Source organism: Myotis yumanensis, unplaced genomic scaffold (genome assembly GCF_028538775.1).
Source record: "Myotis yumanensis isolate MYYU_CA2020_CCGP unplaced genomic scaffold, mMyoYum1.0.hap1 SCAF_1, whole genome shotgun sequence".
Lineage (NCBI taxonomy): Eukaryota > Metazoa > Chordata > Mammalia > Chiroptera > Vespertilionidae > Myotis > Myotis yumanensis.
Window position 1 is genome coordinate 31,699,993 of NW_027223752.1, and position 22,247 is coordinate 31,722,239.

The 22,247-nt window shown below is 39.9% G+C and overlaps 1 protein-coding gene across 8 annotated transcripts in view; it reads right to left on the bottom strand.

The window, feature by feature from the left end:
* Positions 1-22,247, bottom strand: part of RGS6 (regulator of G protein signaling 6) — a 483,882-nt gene that overhangs the window by 439,183 nt on the left and 22,452 nt on the right. For all 8 annotated transcript variants that reach the window (XM_070417229.1, XM_070417238.1, XM_070417234.1 and 5 more), the window contains exon 2: positions 18,201-18,304. In XM_070417229.1, the coding sequence (XP_070273330.1) occupies positions 18,201-18,284 (84 nt within the window). In that variant the 5' untranslated portion in view covers positions 18,285-18,304. The remainder of the gene's footprint in view (positions 1-18,200; positions 18,305-22,247) is intronic.

Genomic DNA, 22,247 nt, shown 5'->3' on the forward strand with positions numbered 1-22,247 from the left:
TCAATCATCTATATACTACCTGGGCTGCTTTTTCACTACAACAGCAGAGTTACGTAGTTCAAACAGAAACAGTATGTCCCACAAAGTCTAAGTTACTTACTACCTGGCCCTTTACAAAAAATGTTTGCCAACCACTGATCTACAGGAATGTCTACTATTATGGGAAAATGCACTCAGTTTATTAAGTGAAAAAAAGTATCCCAACAGTAAACAAGGAGATACAAGTCTCCATTTGTGTTAAAATGTGTATATCAAAAGAAGTATGGAAGGTAGGTACTTTAATAGTTAACTATAGCTCTCTGAGTGGGGTATACATTTATTTCCTTCTTTGTGTTTATAATTTCTGATTTTTTTACAGTAAATATGAGTCATTTCTGCAATAAGAAAAAAAATGAAACTAATAAGAAAAGAAACCATTTTAATTGTGACATAGAAAAGGAAAAGTAACTCATTTCATAGTAAAACAAAATGGAAAGATATTTTTAATTGGTGAGAGAAATGTAGGTTTGTATTCTTCATTTCTTCTCATTCTCTCTCACAGATAGGAATATGAAAAATGGGGGGAGAGGGAAGAAAGAAGCAAGAGGGAAATGCGATAGCAGAATTGTTACATGATTTGGACAGCAGCCAAGCTCAATAATTCTTAAGATAAATCTGTTTGTAAAGCTTAAAGAGACACTGCCAGTCTGTGCACCAGAGAGGAGTGACACAACCCACCCAGTGTAAGAAGTCATGTGGCACCAAATCTCATCTGGGAACGCTATGGGGATATGTGTCAGGAATACTTAATCAGCAGATCTGTCAACCAAACATTTATTTATTGCCCACCTGATGCCAAGTATTTATAATATCACAGGGAAACAGACACAGAATATAACACACAAACAGATAAAAAATATTTACATGGCATAGAGGGGTGAGTGATGATTCTTATCAAGGAGAACCGAGTTTGGGTTTTTACTCAGATGCTAACTGGGTGAATTACATTACACCAGCCACTGAATCCCACAGAGAAAACAGTCTCAGAAGCGCAAACAAGGGGTTGTGTTTTACCTGTGGCGTCTGCAGTATATGAGGAGGATTCAGACATGTTCTTTTGGCAGCTGGATGTTGGCATTTAGAGTTTGGAGAGGGATAGCGATTTGGAAAATCCCCAGATCAGTGTAGAGAGGGCAGGAGCTTGTTCGCGGACAGCACGCGTAAGAAGAAAGTCAAGGGTTCATAGGGTGGGTGGAGGGGGCTGCTCCAGTGATTAAGACTGAGAAGGAATGTGTAGATATCGAGGCAAAACCAGTACAGGGTGCTTGTTAAAGGTGGTCAAGAGTGATCTCCTCCAGTATTTAAAATCTTCCCAAGATGAGCTGTTTTACAAACTGCAACTGTAACCAGCCTTTGTGATTAATGAGATGGTCCTATGTCCCACAGAACACAAGCCTTCTTTGAAAACGCCTTTCCCTGCAATTGTTCAGCCTTTTGCTCAGCAGGACACGTGCACTATGCCCTCCCTTATTTGGAGCCATGTGGTAAGAGGAACATGAATGGGAATCCATTTTTGCTTGTGTTTTGTTTTGTTTGGGGCTGAAACGCAAGCAACAGATGTGTCGGTGAGGAAGAAAAAGAGATTCGACAGTACCCTGTACTCAACATAGTCACAACTTTAATGTCATGCCCAAAACCACCAGGATGTGAGATTGACCTTTGGAGGTCGGTTGGTGACCACCATTAGGATGAACCTAAATACCCAATGTCTACACTGCTCACAGTCCTCTGCCAAGACCAGTGTGAGCGACATGGCTCTATGGCTGAAGGCTGGGTCTGCCTCAGAGAGAAGTGATGGGAAGTAGCATACAGGATGCCAGACCCTAGATCAGAAGGTCTGGCTCTGCCACTAAAGGCTGGCTGACCCTAGACAAGTCTCTTAACCTTTCTGGGCCTCACTTTCCCTATTTACAAAATAGAGATAAATAATATCTCAGGACTTTCACGCACTTAAGATGAAAGATACGGAAACGACCAGGATCGAGCAGCTCCCCAGGAGGCTGGCCTTTATCCAGGTTTTGTTAGAGGGCATGGTCTGTGAGGAAGTGGCTACACACTTACAGCCGATACCCAGGTTTACCCACTGTAAGCCCCGCTCCCCATAGGCGGAGTGGGGAAAACAATGATCTTGCAGGTTGCTGTCCCCATAGAAGGAACTATTAAATGGAAGTTAATATTTTTCTGAATTTATTAAAAGTATAAATGACAAATAAAAATGTATGCATTTAAACAATACAATCTGATGATTTGATAAACATACACATTGTGACATATTTGTCACAATAAAGCTAATTAACACATGCATCACCTCATGAAGTTGTGTGTGTGTGTGTGTGTGTGTGTGTGGTAAGAAGGCTTAAGATCTACTCTCTTGGCAGCTTGCAAGTACACAATACAATATTATGAATTATAGTCACCATGCTGTGCATTAGATCCTCAGAACTTATTCAACTTATAACTAGAAGCTTGTACCTTTTGAACAACATCTCCCCCATTTCCCCATTTCCCCGACCCCCAGCCCCCTCAGCAACTACTACTCTACTCTCTGGTTCTATGAATTCTAATTTATTTATTTTTCAGATTCCACATATAAGTGAAATCATAAAGTATTTGCCTCTCTCAGTCAGGCTTATTTCACTTAGCTTAATTTCCTCCAAGTTCATCTACATCATCGCAAATGGCAGGACTTCCTTTCTTTTGGCTGACTGCATTGTAGATACAGACCAATTCTCTTTATTCATTCCTCCACTGACATGTCTTAGCTATTGTGAATGCAAATCAAACTCACAATGAGATATGACCTCACACCTGTTAGAATGGCTATTACCAAAAAGAAAAGAAATAACAAGTGTCGGTAAGGATGTGGAGAAAAGGGAACCCTGTATACTATTGGTAGAAATGTATAAACCAGTGGTCGGCAAACTGCGGCTTGCGAGCCAAATGTGGCTCTTTGGCCCCTTGAGTGTGGCCACGAAGTTTCAATCACACTGTACGCGCGCACCTGCATGTGGTATTTTGTGGAAGAGCCACACTCAAGGGGCCGCAGTTTGCCAACCACTGGTATAGACATTACGAAAAACATGATGGAAATTCCTCAAAATATTAAAATAGGACTACCATGCGATCCAGCAATCCCCCTTCTGGGTATATATCTGCAGGGAAAGGAACTCAGTATCTCAAAGAGACATCTGCACTCCCATGTTTGTTGCAGCATTATTCACAACAGTCAAGATAGAGAAACAGCCCAAAGTGACGGAAGTTAACATGTCACTGAATACTAGAACTCAGCGATCAGATCATTTTGCTTAGGAGGTGAGAGCCCTTCTAACCTAGAGAAAAGACCAGCATCGAGCAGCTCCCCAGGAGGCTGGCCTGTTCCCCGGGTCTTGTGAAGAAGTGGCTGCACACTGACAGCGGAACCCCAGGCTTACCCACTGTAAGTCCCTTTCCCCATGGGTGGAGTGGGGATAACAATGATCTTGCAGGCGTGCTGTCCGCATGAGCAGTCCTGTGCCAGAGCACTGGCCCAATGCCTGGATGAAGTGGGTCCCGGAAAAATGAGAGCCATTTGGACACTGCCTCTGAAATGTAGGTAGCTGGCACTGATCTACTGGGATATTTCAGAACATAGCTCAACACTTCCAGCACTCAATATGCTCTGTTTTTATTTAAAAAACAAACAACCAAAACCCAAAATACCTTCAACGATGTACTGGAATAAACTCTGTGACCCATCAGGAAAGGAAACATACTGTTCAAGGAGTAAGTGGCAGGATTTGTATATGACTTAGAGCATGTGAATGTGCCCTGGTGCTGAGTTACCCCGTATGCCCATCTCCACCTAGACCCTACATGGGCTCCTGGATGTGAGTCAGCACGATGCAGAATCGCTGGGTCTTGGTTCCTATGGAAATATTGTCCCAACAAGTACGTTCCCAGATGCTTTCTCAGTCTCTTCCAAATTCCCAAAAGCAGAGCCCGGAAACACCTCTATATGGGGCCAGTTAATAGTTTAGGTTTTGCTGCTCATATGGTCAATCTCTGTGACAGCCATAGACAACTGGTCAACAAATGGCATGGCTGTGTTCCCATAAAAGTGGATTTATGAACACTGAAATCTGCATTCTTTTCACGTGTGGCAGGATATTGCTTCTCTTTTTATTTTTTCCCCAACCGTTTCAAAATGTGAAAATCTATCCTTAGCTTGGGTGTACTACAAAGCCTGGCATGGGGAAGGTTAAGCCCAAGGGTAAGTAGTTTGCTGAGCACATGTCATCAGCCACAGAAGACAGTAGATTGCTTTTTCAACTACTGGCCTCTCCTTCCTGAAAGACAGTGAAGTATAGGATGCTAATCACTCCTTTCACGAAGAAAAAGCTCACTCCATTCCCTCACGGACAGGTGGCTTTTGTCATCTGTTTCCTTGACTTGCTCCTTGGAGGGATTAAACTGCCTTGAGTCATTTTAGCACCCAGGGGCATGCTCCTCCTTGGCAGTTCTACTACAAGCACTATCACTTGTGCACCTTTGGGGGGGGGGGGGGGGGCATTACATGTCACATCTCCTCACTGTCACATAAAAAAATGGTGGAAAGAGAGGCCTCAGGAGAATCAACAAGCAGACTCTCATTCCTCTCAGGCTAAGGGAAGTGCATTTTGCCAGCATTTCTATTCATTACTTTTTAATAAAAAAGTAAGGTCATAGTCTGTAGTACTGGCTGGCCAGCCACGAGGAACATGATGGTTAATTATACTGCTCAGTACCATAATTGTTAAATATTCTAAAATAGAACATAACTGAAGATAGTACAGTCCTATAAGGAAGCCACACTGAATGGGGCTAAAATAACGAGACTTTCCTTCATCTATTTGGAATGTACCTGCTGGGTCATTTCCCCTCAATGATAAGGGGCTGCTAGTGCCCCAAGCAGGGCCTAACATGGGCATTCAGTAAGAAAGGAAGGAAGGGCTTTCCCTAAGACATCACCCCCATCCCTCACTGCCCGTCTCTGAAAGGCTCCTCTCTTCTGCCCTCAAATAGACCTCAGCCCATACAAACGGATGTCCCAGACTTAATTGAGGTTGCCACGCATCTTCATCTCAAACACTGAAAGGAAAACCAATCCTTCGGCACAGTCCCTCCCTCGCTATGAAAAAAAAAAAAGATAAAATTCCAGGGGACCCTATTCCCCCTCCCCATGTGGGAGTCTGTACTTGTTCTTTAATACATTTCCACCTTTGCTATACCAAAAAGAAAAGAAAAGAAAAAAAGATAAAATTCCAAAATTATTTTTCCTTCCCTTTTCTAAGATAGATGTGGTGGTAGACAGAATCATTCCACCCCTCCCCCCACAAAGAGGTCCATATCCTAATCCCCAAAACCTGTGACTATGCTGCCTTCCGTGGCAAAGGGATTTTGCCAGTGTGATTAAGTTGAGGATGTTGAGATGGGAAGCTTCATCCTAGATTATCTAGGCAGGTTCCGTGTCATCACAGGTTCCTATGAGGAGGCAGGAGGGTCAGAGTCGGAAAAGGACATGTGATGACCGAGGCAGAGGTCAGAGTGACATAGGGTCATGTGTTCAGGAATATGGGGAGCCCCTAGAAGTAGCAAAAAATGGGAAATGGATTCTCCCCCAGAGCCTCCAGAAGGAAGATAGCCTTGCCAAATCACTGTAGACTTCTGACTTCCAGAACTGTAAGAGAATCATTTTGTTTGTTTTAAGCCACTAATTTTGTGGTCATTTGTTACCTCGGCCATGGGAAACTCATACAGGCAGCTACTAACTCTCTCAGGCAGCTAGAGAGAAAGTGTGGTTTCGAACAAGTCAGCCACTCTAGCTCATGACACCTAATTCTGTAGAATAAAAAGGGAAGTTCTACTCCTCTCTCTCGCAGGATCCCTAAACCCCAGAACTACTGACCACTTCCATAAAATGAGATATCGCATAGAAGACTGCAAGGGGCGAGTGGGCAGTTAGAGAATATTATAGTCATCTACAGAAGACATTACCGGCGAGGACTGCAAAGGATGAGATAGAAATGGAATGTGACTTATTTATAGCAAAGCCTGCCTCCCATCTCAAGTGTGTGACAGAAGAGCTGTTTTAAAGTTTTATTCCTCAAACTTGGCTACAGCACTTGGCTGCTCCTCAGAACTGTGCTTTTGTATTTAGCTTTAAAATATAAGAAGCAACCCCGTGGTTTTTAAGCTGCAGGCAGCAGTGGTGCGGGCAAGAAAAATGCCGTGGGGAGTGGAAAGAGGATGAAATGTTCTTCTGATCTAGTTAGTCGCTTAAGAAAAACAAATAGGGAGCAAAATAGCCAATGGCTTGGAGAGATTCCAAGTTGGAAATTTCTGAAAACCCCAGCACTGAGGCTCTGGAGATGAGGGCGATGCCGTAAAGCTAGCAAGACACTAGGCTGGGGATCTGGACTCACGGGAGGGAGGAAAGAGCACACCAGCCCTAAGGATTAGAAAACCCCTCACTCCTCTGGTCCTATAACTCAATGACTCTCGATTCTGACCACCACTCAGGGAAGCCCCGCCTAACTATGCAGAAAACAATGGTGGCCTTCTAGAAAACAATATACATCAGGGGTTCTGACACAGTTCAGGCCTTTTGACCTAGGAATTCTGACTTTTGCTATTAGTAACAAATCAAAGACTGGCTACTTAAATGGTGATACATTATCCACTTAGAATATGATGTAACCTTTAAAACTCTGATTATGATGACACATATTGTGGCACAGATGAACGATGCGGATATGATAGGGAAACATAAAATAGTACATACACTGTGATTACCTCCTAGGTTAACATATGTATTCCATATTAATTATCTATTATATATTTTTATATATATAGTATATTACTGACAAGAATGAAAAGACTGGAAGGAAACAGACCAAAATGTTAACTGTCATCATTTTTGTGTGGTTGGAATATGTGTCATTTTTTTTCTATAGTTCATGCTTTAATTCTTTAGAATTGAATTACTGCTTTTAAAATGGAAAACAATTACTTTTTTAAAGAAAAGGAACTAATGAAGATCAGGTGGCAGAAAGCTCAGCTGTACCAATATCTTACCATGTGAGTTTCAGAACTACAAGTGTTTTGTTTCTCCCTTCAGGGTTTCCACATGAACAATGAGGCTATTAGCACATCAGGTACAAGTCCGAGATTCAGTAAGAAAACATACCGTTTCCTATTTATCTTATGCTTTCTATCACTACACTTTTGGTCATACAACTCCCATCACCTAAAATCATTTCTAAGCTCTTTTCTTCTGAGCCAAATGTTAACCTTTCTTAAGGACACAATTCAGGGCATTTCAAATTTCTTCCTCCTCTGTAAGCCCACTCTGCCCACACCAACTCTCCCATCATTAATTACAAATAGCTTTGAGATCACCTTTGTCTTTTTTTTTTTACATAATTCAATTTCTTTAAAAAAAAAAAAACCACCCACAAGCTTTAGCATAAAGCAAACCCAGTTTCAAATGCCAATACCAGTTATTTACTTCTACCTAAGAAGCTGTGCTGATGATTAAATGATTCAGTGTATGTACAGCACCCAGCACAGTATCTGGTATACAGTTGTTATCCAATAAATGCTTATTTTCTTCCTCAATCTTTCATCATTCTTGGTCTCCCCAACTAGACTGTAAAGTAGGGGTCCTCAAACTTTTTAAACAGGGGGCCAGTTCACTGTCCCTCAGGCCGTTGGAGGGCCGAACTATAGTTTAAAAAAAAAAAACTATGAACAAATTCCTATGCACACTGCACATATCTTATTTTGAAGTAAAAAAACAAAACGGGAACAAATACAATATTTGTATTTGCATGTGGCCCGCGGGCCGTAGTTTGAGGACCCCTGCTGTAAAGTCTAGGACAGTGATGGTGTGCTATACTACTTTTTACCCCCCATACAACAGTGTGTAGGGAATAAGTACAGTGCCCTGCCAGAAGCAAGGGCTCAAAAAATACACTTACTTGTTGATTTGGGTTTTGCAAGGAGCACTAAGCTTCAGGCAGAGACAAATTAGATATGGTTGTGGGTTAAATTGTATTCCCTCAAAAATATGTTGAAGTCCTAATCCATGTCGATCCACTTCCTAAATATACTGAAAGTTTCTCTCCATTTTCTGCATCTCTACCAACACCAACACCCAGACCAACAAACAACTCAGGAAATGTTTTTTCTAAAACAATTTAAGAGCAAAGGGAGGCTGAAGACACAGATCCATCTTCCTTCAAAGCCAGTGTTCCGATTTTCTACTTGTAGCAATGGCTAACTAAATGTTTCAGAATTACCCTCCTGTTGAGAGTAACTAGAAAGGTTTTAAAAAATTGTTAGAAATGTTAGAAGACATTAGAGAGCTACTAAGAGAGTAAGAATTTTGATGCTAAGACCTGAAAGAAAAAGACAGCTAAGAAGGTGAGGCTAGCAACTAGAGCTGTTTTCCTCTTAAAGAGCTTTGCCAAAATCTTTAGCAAAAGGCCTGACTGAGAAGGTGATCGGTTCTTTTTGCAATCTCGTGGAGCTTATGGGACAAAAATGAGGAATTGAAGTGAACATCCAGGGTCTTGGTTGGGACCAGAAGAGCTCTCTCCCAAGAGTAAAGGTGATCCAGAAATATACTAGCCCCAACAAGAACTGAAATCAAGCTACATATAATTAGATTAAGGAGATCAGCCCCTAGCATAACTGACTGACAGAAAAGGAAAAAGAAACAAAACCAAATGCTCTCTGGAGTAAGATAACATTCTCCCAGAGCCTTAAATTATTTTTCCAATGTTAGTTGTATAAACAGTGTCCAGAACTTAATTTTTTAAAAAGCTAGAAAAAGTGATAAAGATTTTGAAGTATCAAATATAGATTTTGAAATAATTATGATTAATATGGTTAAGGAGTTAAGTGACAAAATAGATCATTTTAGCACGAAATGAGAAACTCTGAAAAGGAATTAAATACAAATTTTAGAACTTAGAAAAGCAATATTTAAAGTAATAATTCAATAAAATGGGTTTGACCATAGATTAGATACAGTTAAGGAAAGAACTAATGAGCTTGAGGATAAGTTAATAGAAAATATCCATATTGAAACAGAAAGAAATAAAAATATACATAAAAGAGCATAAGAAACATGAAGCACAGAGAACAAGTCATAACATATGAACAGAACCCCAAGAAGAGTTAAAAAAGAAAACTAGGCATTAACAATATTTGAGAAGTAAATGGCTGAGAATTTTCAAAGCATCAATCAAATTTTAAAAATTGCTATTAATTCTAAGGAAAATAAATAATAAAACAATACCTTATAGTAAAACTGCTAGAAAAGAAAGAAATCTTAAGAGCACTCAAATGTAAAAAGAGATTACATTTAAAAAATAACAATAAAACCGACAGCTAACTTCCTAATAAAAACAATAGAAGCCAAGAGACAATGAAAGTTATCACCAAAGCATGTGAAGAAAATAACTGACAATCAGAATTCTATATCAAGGAAAAAAAACACCCTTCAAAAACTTAATATGAAACAGACATTTTTAGACAAACATAAACTGAGAGAATTTATCTCCAGTAGAACTGCACTAAAGAAAATACTAAAGGTAGTTAGTTCTTCAGACAAAATAAAAATGATCCCAGAGGTAAGCACAGAGATGCAGAAAATAATAAAGAGCAATGAAACCATAATTTTAGGAAATATGCATAACCATTATATTTAGCAAATAAAAATTCTGAAAAACAAAACTGGTAAAGTCTTGTAGGTTTTAAAAAATAAAGAATATTCAATCTGACATATGTTAAGATGTCAGTAATCTTCTTCTTTTCAAGACAGGTCTACCAAACAAAAATCCAGTAACCTTACTGTGGGATCATCCCAAATATGACTCCTATCCCACTATAATTATTTAACTAATTTCCTTCCATTAGATATTTTATTTATTTCCATCTTTGGATATTATTAACCACAGAGGCATGAATATTCTTTTGGCATGCATGAATATTTATATCTATACTAGAGGCCCGGTGCACAAATTCGTGCACGGGTGGGATCTGGCCGGCCACCCCGATGGGGGCCAATTGGGTGGGGCTGACTGGGGGGAGGGGCCGAGGGTGGTTGGCCGGCCAGCCCTGCCCCCAATGGGGGTGGAGGGGCTGATCGGGGGCAGAGTCGGCCAGGGGCGGGGCTATGGGCTCTTGGCTGGCGGGCCCCATCCCTGATGGGGGTGGAAGGGGTGATCGGGGGCAGGGCCAGCCGGAAGGAGGGGCCACGGGTGGTTGGCCAGTGGGCCCCACCCTCAATCAGGCTGGTTGGCCACACCACAGTGGGTGTCATAGCAACCGGTCATTCCGATCATTCTGGTGTTCTGGTCGCTGGTTTTTTATATATATAGATTTCTGTCTGTGTACTTTTTCATTCCCTTATTGTAATAACTTTTTAGAAGTGGAAATGCTAACCAAAAAAATTTGTCCATTTCCAGTTTTTATTGGCAAACTAACAGATTTTTAAAATATAATGCTTCTATCCCCCCCCCAATGATTTTAACATGTTCATTTTCCAGTCACTGCTATCTATTAGCTTTTCATTTTTCTTGTTCAAACTACTGAGAATGGGAAATTGGACTCTGCAGTCATTCATGTTCTCCATAGTGTAAGTACACAGGAGTGTCAATAGTTAGACTAATAAACTGTCTGCCAAAATGCAAAATCTTAGACTCCAAAATGAAATGAAAAAAAAAAAAAAAAGAAGAAATAAAGCCTGAAGCACAGCAAAGGCTTTTTTAAATTAGAAAGTTATACTCATGTTAACACATCATAAAACCACACGATGGTATATTCCCCACACTAAAAATAGCGTCTTTATCATCTGTGCACACTGATACCACTGGTCTAGAACTTGCCTGTTCTCTTGTCTCCTGCCAACCAAAATCATAGAATGGGGAACTTTCCCCTTGGCAAGCCTAATCCTCAGGGAAAAGGAAAACAAAACAGTTTTTTCCTACGGCAACAAAAAAACCCCTCAAAATAATTAATGAAAGGAATCTGAAAATGCAGATTGAACAATTAAATCGGTTACTCAGAACACTCTCTAAAGTTCAACCTTGATAATTTTATTTAATGTTTAAAAAAAGAAAAGAATGAAAGAAAATCCTAAATGTTCAAGACCAAAATGCACTTGTTTTAAACGTACTGAGTTACTTATTTTGAAAGTTTTGCTTGGGTTAATTATTTAAAGAAAATTATAAAGGCAGAAAATAAGCAAAGGAGGCTATGAAAGAATAAACAGATAATAAAATGTTCATTCCTTTATTTTAGGTAATGGAAGACCTAGAATGTTAGAACTGAAATATTTATGGGATCACCCAGCCTAGCTAACCTCTCACTTTGCAAATGACAGAACTGGACTAAATGGAGAAACAACCTGTGCACAGCCAAAAGTGAACCAACGGCACAGCCCCAATAAATACCCAGATATACTGGCCCAATTACACAGTTTTCCCATGAAAATCTTGATTTACCTACATACAAGGAGGAGAGGGGCAGGCCATCCAGTTCTATAGTTAGTGTTTGGTTCAAAATTTTGTTGGTCCCAAGAGACCTTTAACAGCTCCCAGGCATAACCTAGTAAAAAGACCCTTCTTTGTTCCTTCTCGTTACCTTCAGATTCTCCCTACATCTTATCAGTAACCAAGTCCTATTGATCCTACCTTCCAACCATCTCTCAAACACATTGCTCCTCCATTACCACTGCCTCTGGTTTGGACGTCATTTTTTCCTCACCTGAATTCTTGGAAAATTGCTTAACTATCCTTCTGCCTACAATCCTACCATTTCCATACACCGTCCCTCCACATTCCCATTCTCCATCTCCTGCTTCAAATCCTTTCCTGGAAAATTTCCTTATGAAGAAAAACGGGGTCTCAATGGTTTCTCCTTGCTTCTGGAATAATACCTATATGAGTCACAGCCTTATCAGTAAAAAGATGGCACACATAATATAGGACAATTCAAGGAAGGTTTATTTCAATAAGGACCAAATATAAAGGTTCTTCAATCTAAATGGTATAGTGGAGCCATAGGAGAACGCTCAGAAGGCTCTGACCTGAGGAAGTAGAACTGTGTGGTATACGGCTTCTAAAGTGGCCCACAGAGAGCTCAACCTCCTTTCCTCAGGCCCTTAGATAAACCCCTCCCCTGGGGATGGACCTAGTGACTTGTTCCTAACAAAGGGATGAGACGCTATGTCCAATATTAGGTTATGAAATAGTGAGACTGCCACTACCAATCCCCACCCCCTCTGCCTCCTCTCTCCGGCTCATTCTGATGAGACAAGCTGCCCTAGGGAGAGGCACATGTGGCAAGGAATTGCGAGTAGGCTTTGGCCAACAGCCAGTGAGGAGCCGAGGTGATCCTTCCAACAGCACTCGAGGAACTGAATCCATCCAGTAACCACATGAGGGAGCTTGGAATTGGACCTTTTCCCCAACTGAGGCTTCAGATGAATCTGCAATCTCAGCCCACATCTTGACTGTGGCCTTGTGAGAGACCTTGAACCAGAGGGCCCACCTAATGTGCACTAGGATTACTGCCTCCACAGAAACCAGGACATATAAATGTATGCAAGCCGTTGAGTTTGGGGGGTAAATTGTTTGCCGATAGATAGATTACTAATACAAACTGGAGCCACCCCAAGGACCATGAGGACAAGTAGAGAAAAGGGGTATCAGGACCCAGAAGAGGAGAGCATTCTACCTTGAGAGGGGCAATGACCTTCAGTCAAGGGACACAGCCAGTGCAAGACTTTGTGGAGAGGGAGCCAGGGGGAGAAATACCCCAACTTTGCCTTTTCCTCCTTCCCATCTCTCCCCAGGTTTCTACTGGCCAAATTCAACGGAAAGTCAGAGGTCGCAGAAGCCAGGTACATGTCCACATGCAAACAGCGCATAGAGGGGTTGAGCACGGGTGTGGAGGCATGGAGGGGAGATATCTGTACAACATCCAAACTCTCTGCCTAAAGTACAAGGTTTTCATGATCTGACCCTAAGCTGCCCATCCAGAGCTATTTCTCATCCCTTCATCACAAAAACCCAGTTCCATGAAAACAGCCGCTTGAAGCTTCTAGAACTCAGCATACCACATCACAGCTCTGTCCCTCTACCTGTGCTGGTTCTCCTGCCTCCTTCAGTTCTTCTCCCCTTGTCTGCCAGGTTGATTCTAATCATATTTCAAGAATTAAAGCAGGTGCCAAACCCCCTGGATGTCTTCCATGACATCACCATTCTCTCTCCTGGTATGGGCCTCCTCACCCTTCTATCTCCTCCCAGACCTTTACAATTCTGGTCTTTACAAGTACTGCAACTGTCTAAGTACCCATCTCTGCCCCACTGGTCCATGGGTTCATTCAGAGAATAGCCCCCATCTTGAATTCCTAGCATCTAACAGTGTCTGACTGACAAATGACACTCAATATAGATTTGCTAATGAGTTTCTCATTTTCACCCTGCCTTGGTCAGCAGGATCTGCAGGATCCCTGACTCGCTTGTGCTGGCCTCTACAAGTGCCTTCTATGAATTCCAGAATAATGCCCCATTCCCAGCTTTCTCCCCACCGCTGCCTCTTCCAGGCTAGGGTGCATACTGCTGCCTCTGTAACTAAAATAGTGCCACATTTACTTTCTGGAATAATGCCTAACCCAATCTCTGTCCAGGACTGCAAGGGTCCTAGATCATTAGGGGAAGTGACCTTGGGACGTCAGAGCAACACTAAGGTGAGACCCAGATTCTAGAAGACGAGGAGTTAATGACCAGAAGCTAGCAGTGGCATGTTATTTAACGACCCCTTTGATACACAAGAACACTGGCTTTTTCTTCTTCCTCTAAACCTCCTAAGTCATTTGTGACACGATATATTACTGACAATATCCAGTGCTGCTAGTTGAACGTTGCTGCTACGCTCTACCATACAATCGGTACTGCAGAAGGATAACTGAACAAATATCTTAAATGTTATTAGTAAACCAAACATGACAGCACCAAGAAGATACTTTAACTATTGAATGTTAAATTATTACAACTAAAATTTTTTCTTCCTTTTTAAAAAGTTTTTTTATTATTTTTACATTTATTTCTATTGTTGAAAGTATTACAGATGTCACCCTTTTCCCCCCATTAACCCCCTCTACTCTGCACCTGTCCACCCCACCCCACCCCCAAGCCTTCACCACACTATTGTCTTTGTCCACGGGTTATGCATATATGCATTACATAAATTCTTTGGTTAATCTCTTCCCACACCCCTCTTTCCCTCTGAGATTTGTCAGTCTGTTCCATGCTTCTATGTCTCTGGATCTATTTTACTCATCAGTTTATTTTATTCATTAGATTTCACATGTAAGTGAGATCATGTGATACTTGTCTTTCTCTGACTGGCTTATTTTGCTTAGTATAATACTCTCCAGGTCCCTCGATGCTGTCTCAAAGGGTAAGAGATCTTTGTTTTTACAACATAGTGTAAATGTACCACATCTCTTTTAACTACTCATCTACTGAGGGGCACTTGGGCTGTTTTCAAATTTTGGCTATTGTAAATAACTCTGCAATGAACACAGGGGTGCATATACTCTTGAATTAGTGTTTTCAGTTTCTTCGGATATATTCCCAGAAGGGAACTGCTGAGTCATAAGGCAGTTCCATTTTTTAATTTTTTGAGGTAGCTCCAACATTTTAAAACTCAGATTCCTAGGACCTAACTCAGACCTATCTTGGGGGTGGGGGAGGGTCCTTTAAGGATCCACATTTTTATAATTTGTATAAATGATCTAATATAGGTTCAAATATCATCACTGCATTGAGCAATTCAATGACCCAGGATCTTTTGGACTCAGGAATATAAAAAAGGTTAACAGGTCCAGGCGGCTTAATGAATAATTAAGCTTTTCTTTTAAATAGATTTTTAATGGCACCAATACATTTTTCATTCACACCTTTAATCCAAAATGTGAATATGAAGGATGAAAAACTAAATTAGAAAGTCTGTTTAAGTCAATATATAAGTCATGCTTTGGAAAAGTATAACTTCTTATGGTTAATGACCTAGAAAACATGAAAAGAAAACAAAGAGTATTCTGAAATGTGTGAGCTTAAGGAACCCACCCATCATTACTCATGTGTCAGAAGGTCACCATCCCAAATGGCATTTAAAAGTCACAACAACATTACGGCCATAATCATCCTGCTTATTACTCGGAAGTTTACCCAAAAGCTCCACTTCTCTAGACTTGGCTTTTTAAATGTCAGCATCTGAATCAACACAACACAATCCAAGCAAAAATTTCACACTGGAAATGTCTGACAAGAAGAAGAGACAACAAACAAGGGAAAGAAAACAACATGAAAGCACTGTTTGCATAGTTTTTTAAATGTAATTTTTGTTGTAGACCTTTACGTAAAGGGCTGGTTTTATAGCTACCACCTTGAATAAGTTATTACACAGAGGACGTCCATAGTAAATGTTTGAATTGACCTTGGTTTCAGGGGTCAGTCTTTTGCTACACCTTGAAGTGAGCATCCTGCAGTAGGTAAGTGTTGGCCATAGCCAACAGTCTACAGCACTGAGAGTAGAGAACTAGATGAATAGCCCACGTTTCCAACACAACCATGGCTTAACTTAACTAAGTTTAAATGATTCCAGATCCTGGACCCACACTGGCAATAAGTGTATCTTCTTTCTAACAGATTGAACAGATCCAATATCCCTTTTATAGCAATTAACTAATATATCAAATAACATGAACATATACATACCTCCCACCCACGAGTGTGTCATGAGGAAGCAAGGTATATTTCCAAGATAGAAAACTAATGACTAGTGGTCATTTCTTTAAAGAACTACAGCAATTCACAATTTTGTTTCTAAATTAAATAAAACAACAACAAAAAGTCACCTACTACTGCATAAAAAGTAAAAACTAAGTTCCCACAAACTTGTAGAAAGTTTTCACTTCCACGTAACAGCAAACATTCCAGGGGAAAGGTGTTTGAATGGCATGACCTTTACATTTCCTATTAACCTTTAATAATCCATTGATTTGCAATCTCTTAAATAAACTGAATATATTTGTAATGTTTTCTTGTGTCTTAAAAAAGCAACTCACTGCATGAACGTACATTAGTCAATTTACTAACAGCATCAACATTTACACATTTTATAAATTATTTCCTCTCCAGTGTTACTCTCTTTAAAAAGACTTAAAGCTAAAAGAAAACGAAGCATTCATTATGGACCACCTCCAGGCCAAGCAGGATGTCAGACACCTTATTTACTATTTAAATGAATCTTCACAATAACCCCACTAGGTACTATCCTTCTTCCCAAGTTATCTTTCTTCTTTGTATAAATGAAGAAACCGAAGTTCACAGAAATTACAAAAGTGACTCAAGGTCACACCTCTAAGAAGTGGCGAAGTTGCAACTTTAACCCAGGTCTGACTCCAAACCCCATGTTCCTGCAAGCCTGGCACAGGGTCTCTCTGTTTGGGGTGGTTAAGAAGGTAATGATGAATAAAAGTATTTCCATTATTCGTATGGCTCTCTAGTTGGCTAGCCCGGTTAAACTATTTTTTTTAACACAACTTAATAAGCATCTCTCTTAGAAACAGGTCATCAAAGCAGCCTCTTGCAAAGCAAAGAATTAAGGAACTTGAGACTGGAAGCAGGAACAGTTTGAGAGTTCTATTTTTACTCAGAAAAGAGAGAAATTCACCATACTGATCATCCAGAAATATCTAGTTCAACACTGCCCATATGATGACCAGAGATCGAACCCAGAGTCTTGTAGAATACACAGAACCCAGCAGACAAGTCAAATATTTAGTGAAATGAATGAACATTAACTCCTTTGTCTTAAAATGTAATATAGTTAGGTTAAATTGTCACAAACAAACATTAAAAAGGTATATAAGCAGTTATTTCCTTAAATTCAGTATGCACACAAATAAGTTATGTGCTATAATTCCTTCCTTTAAAATGTACCCTTCCAAATGTCTCTATTTGAATTAATAACATCAATGTCTTTCTATAACCCAAGGTCAAAAAACCCAGTCATCTCTGATTCTCTATTCACCTCCTAACTCCATATTCATTTCGTTTCCAAGTCATTTTTAATTCTGACTCTTTAAAGCCTCTGCTCAGTCCTGCTCAGTTCTGAAGGGCATGTCCCCTGCTAGATTAGTGTCCTCCTTACCTTTCTCACAGACACAGAAACAACCCTCCTGGAGCCTGCAATCTCCCCTGATAACAGTGCATTTGCCTCATGGGGGCAAAACTCATAATCCCAAACAGATGATTTACAACTCCCAGCACACGAGTTTCCCATGATTAAATTGCCTATGATTCCACATGCTAAAAATCTGGCTCCATCCAGCCTGTCTTCCCCAAATCATACCTCCGTTTACGTCTAGTAATCCATCCTACGCCCAAACTGATTCTGGCGGCTGTTCCCTTTCTCCAGCTCTTTGCCTGTGCAGAGCACATCTCACCATATGGAATGACCTTCTTGCCAAATAAGCACTCTTACCCATCCTTTAAAATTGAGTTCAAAGACCATTTCTTCACAGCCCATCCCTGACCTCGGAGGCTGGAGTAAGCTCCCCTCCTCTGCAATTATGTAACAATACACCTGCACTTCTCTTTTGGAAATGAATGCATAGACTCTATTAAAGTTACTTGTATATCTCTCACCAACTGTAAACATCTAATATATACGTACCTCAGTGTTTCCCATAGCACCTACACCAGTTCTTATACATACTATCGGTCCGAAGAACATTCATGTAATCAATGTTACAGTAAGGCTTTTACACCAAAGGAGAATATGTCTCCATCTGTATTACATAGGTGATCTTTGAGTTTAAAGAGAACAAAATCACATAATATTTTCCCAAGTATTCAATACCAAGTATGACAAAATCTAACTGCCTTGAATTTTAGAATTGGAGAATCAGATGTGAGAAGCGAATGATGTTCTTTTATCAGTCGAGGCAGTCCAGGCTGAAAACATTTGTTGAGCTGTCAACCATCGGTCAACCCCACACAGAACACAAACACACACACATCACAGCCAGCATCACAGCATTTAACCAGATGCCTTACTTTGCGGTAGACTATCATATTTGGAGAACTGTCCTCTGGGTCGGCAGTTGCCACTGCTCTTTGCTCCCCGGATCCCTGAGCCATCCTGGATGTCTTCACTCACGCTGCAAAAATAAATTAACAGGTCATTAAGACATGCAAGCATTACTAGTATATAAAGAGAGCTTTGCAATGCAAATAACTATGTATCTTTGGGCAGGTGGCATGAAAAAAAAAACATGATGTAAGAAATTACATGATTGTTGACTTATTGTCCACATACATCCTTCTAATTCCAAAGCAACATATTCTTTATTTTTCAGCCCAGAACTGTGCACCTCAGGGGCAATCATATGCCATCTCCTGAAGATGAATGAAACCACTCATTTTGATGTTGATTTTTTTTTTTTACAAAGCTCATTCTATGATTAATTCTATGCATTAAAATATGAATATTTTATCAGGGAAATGCAAATCAAACCCACAAGGAGATACGGCTTCATACCCACTAGGAAGGTTACAATAATAAAAACAAACCCTCAAATAACAAGCATTGAAAAGGACATGGGTAAATTGGTACCCTTGTACATTATTGATAGGAAATGGAAAACATTTGGTGGTTCCTCAAAAATTAAACATAGAATTGCATATAACCTGACAATTCCACTGCTAAGAACTGAAAACAGGTATTCAAACAAACACTCAAACATGAATGCTCATAGCAGCACTATTGCCAAAATACAGAAATAACTCAATGTCCATCAACTGATGAATGGATAAACGAAATATGGCCTATCCCTACAATGGAATAGAATTCAGACATAAAAAGTAATAAAGCACTGACACATGCTACAACACAGATTAATCTTGAAAGCATCATGCTAAATGAAAGGAGCTAGATACAAAAGGTCACTGCAATTGACTGAATGTTTGTGTTCCCTCAAAATTCACGTGTTGAAATCCTAATCCCCAATGTAATAGTATTAGGAGGTAGAACCTTTGGAAAGTGATGAGTGCCCTGGTAAAAGAGGTTCCAGAGAGCTCTTCTATGAACCAGGAAACAGGTCCTCATAAGACACCAAATCTGCCCAAGCTTTGATCTTGGACTTTCCAGTCTTTAGAACTGTGAGAAATAAATTTCTGTTGTTTACCAGCTATCCAGTCAATGGCATTCTATTACAGCAGCCTGAACGGACTAAGACAGTGATATATTGTAGGATTCCATTGACACAAAGTATATATAATAGAGAAATCTATAGAGACAAAAAGCAGACTGGTAGATACCAGCAGCTGTAGAGAGGAGAGATTGGGGTGACTGCTTAACGGAAGTGGGGTCTCCTTTAGAGATGATCAAAATAGTTTTCAACTAGATAGAGCTGATGGCTGCAGAAAACTGTGACTATACTAAGTGCCTCTGAAATGTATGCTTTAAAATGGTTAATTTTATGAGCATTGTTATGAATACAGGAAATGGGCTGTGAAAAAGACAGTGATGACAGAAGAGAGACTATTACAATTTAAAATAAGAACTCATGCATTTTTTGAATTTCACCTCAATTAAGAAAAATGAATGTTTTTAATTTGACCTTTTAAAACATCTGAGAAGATAGCAGTGAGACAAGGACAACATAGGGACTTTTTGAGTAAAGAAGCAAGTTCAGTTCTTGGCATAAAGTTGTATTTGCTGGGTGACCTTGAGCAAATCAAATAACCTGTTGGGTGTTGGGTTCCTTTGTTAATTTTCTTTTTATATATATATTTTTATTGAGTTCAGAGAGGAAGGGAGAGGGAGAGAGAGACAGAAATATCAATGATGAGAGAGAATCATGGATCGGCTGCCACACACTGGGGATCAAGCCCGCAACCGGGCAGGTGCCCCTGGCTGGAATCGAACCTGGGACCCTTCAGTCCACAAGTCGACACTCTATCTACTGAGCCAAACCAGCTAGGGCTGTTAATTTTCTTTTTAAATGTACATGTTTAACATCTACTGTGCAGCTAGAACAGCCGTGGGCAAACTACGGCCCACGGGCCGGATCCGGCCCGTTTGAAATGAATAAAACTAAAAAAAAAAAGACCGTACCCTTTTATGTAATGATGTTTACTTTGAATTTATATTAGTTCACACAAACACTCCATCCATGCTTTTGTTCCGGCCCTCCGGTCCAGTTTAAGAACCCATTGTGGCCCTCAAGTCAAAAAGTTTGCCCACCCCTGAGCTAGAACCATGCCAAGGCACCTTCCTCTACGTTGCTCTCATCAGTAAAATGTGACTTCCACTGACTACTCACAGGTAAGGGTCAAATAAATGAGTGTGAAAGTATCCCATAAAGCCATAAAAGTCCTATACAAATGTTATCTCTGATCTAAGAGCCTGCTTGGGTTATTTGCACAAAATTCATAAGCTTTTCATCAAAGAAACTTTTATAAATACCATGCTCGACAGAAAAGGCCATTACAATTTAAAAGAAAAAACACCTCAGGAAACATTTTATTATAAAACTAGAGGCCCGTTGCACAAAGAGATTTGTGCAATAGGCCTTCCTTCCCCTGGCTGCCAGCACCGGTTTTCCTCCGGCACCCGGGACCCAGGCCTTCACTCTGGCCGCAGCGGAGAAGCCAAGCCTCTTCAGTCTTCAGTCACCTTCAGTCTTCAGTCTTCGCTCCTTGCCTGCATATGCAAATTAACCGCCATCTTTGTTGGGTTAATTTGCATACTCATACTGATTGGCTGGTGGGCGCAGGGGAGTGACACCAATTTGCATGTTTCTCTTTTATTAGTGTAGATAAGTTGGTACCAAAGGTCATTCAATAAAAATAAATTTGGGCAAAAAATGGGGAAGAGACAGGAATTTGTAATTTATGCTAAGAATTTAATTACCCAAGATATCCCATTTGAATAATGTTAATTGCTTTCTTCATCATTTATGAATTAGGGTGCATTTTAAAAGCTAGATTACATGAAGAGATAAAGAGCATCATTCTAAAATCTCTATCCACTGCAATATCAGTATTTCTATGAATATAGTACAACATGGAAACACTGATTATTATTCTAATCAGTAGCTTTGAAAGTTAAGTGAACGACACACTGTTTATTTATAAATAACTACTTATTTGCCTTAATACAGAATATGACTGAGCATGAAAAACAAAATTTGAGTCCATTTATGTATGCTCATTTGTCTAAGTAACAGAGCCATTTAGGGCTCCTATTGCTTTATTTTAAAATGAACACTTTCCCTTTAATGAGTATATTATCTTCCACCTAGAAAACTGTGTTATAACAGTAAGGTTGGAAATGACCTAGAAATAATCATGTCAGTCTTCCCTTTGCCTTTCCCTGACTCTCCTCCCTGCCCCGCAACAGAAACATTTCTCTGTGTTAAAGCAGGCTGATGTCCCAGGATCTGGACTGCTAAGTAAATGCGGTTAGGAATTCCAGTGAGTCTAGTAATGTAATAGAAGGGCTTCTATTTTGATTCTTCCATCAACTCATTTTGAAACTCAAGCTAGTCATTTACCTTTTCTGTGTCTATAAAATATCATTTCTAAAATGCATTCTAGTCCCTATGTCAACAGTTGTTAGAGAGAGCTGAGTGCAAAACCCGCATAGGTAAGGATGTTCTGATTAAATTCATTGACTATAAAGCTGGTGTTCATGAAATTAAAGGAATAGATTCTCACTCATTACAATATGGTATAAAATATTTATTTTTAAATGAAGTACAATAGAAATAGGAATATTTTAATTTTAGTGGTAGAGAAAACAAAACCTTCTTCATGTTATTTACACGTACTACATGTATACCAGTATACACGTAGTAAGTTATTCAGGGACTTTGATTTTAATATTTGAAGAATGTGAATGTTTTTCTGAAAATACAACTACATTTCAATAGAGTCCAGTGGTTCTCAACCTTCCTAATGCCGCGACCCTTTAATACAGTTCCTCATGTTGTGATGACCCCCAATTTCATTGTTACAAATTGAACATAATTAAAGCATAGTGATTAATCACAAAAACAATATGTAATTATATATGTGTTTTCTGATGGTCTTAGGCGA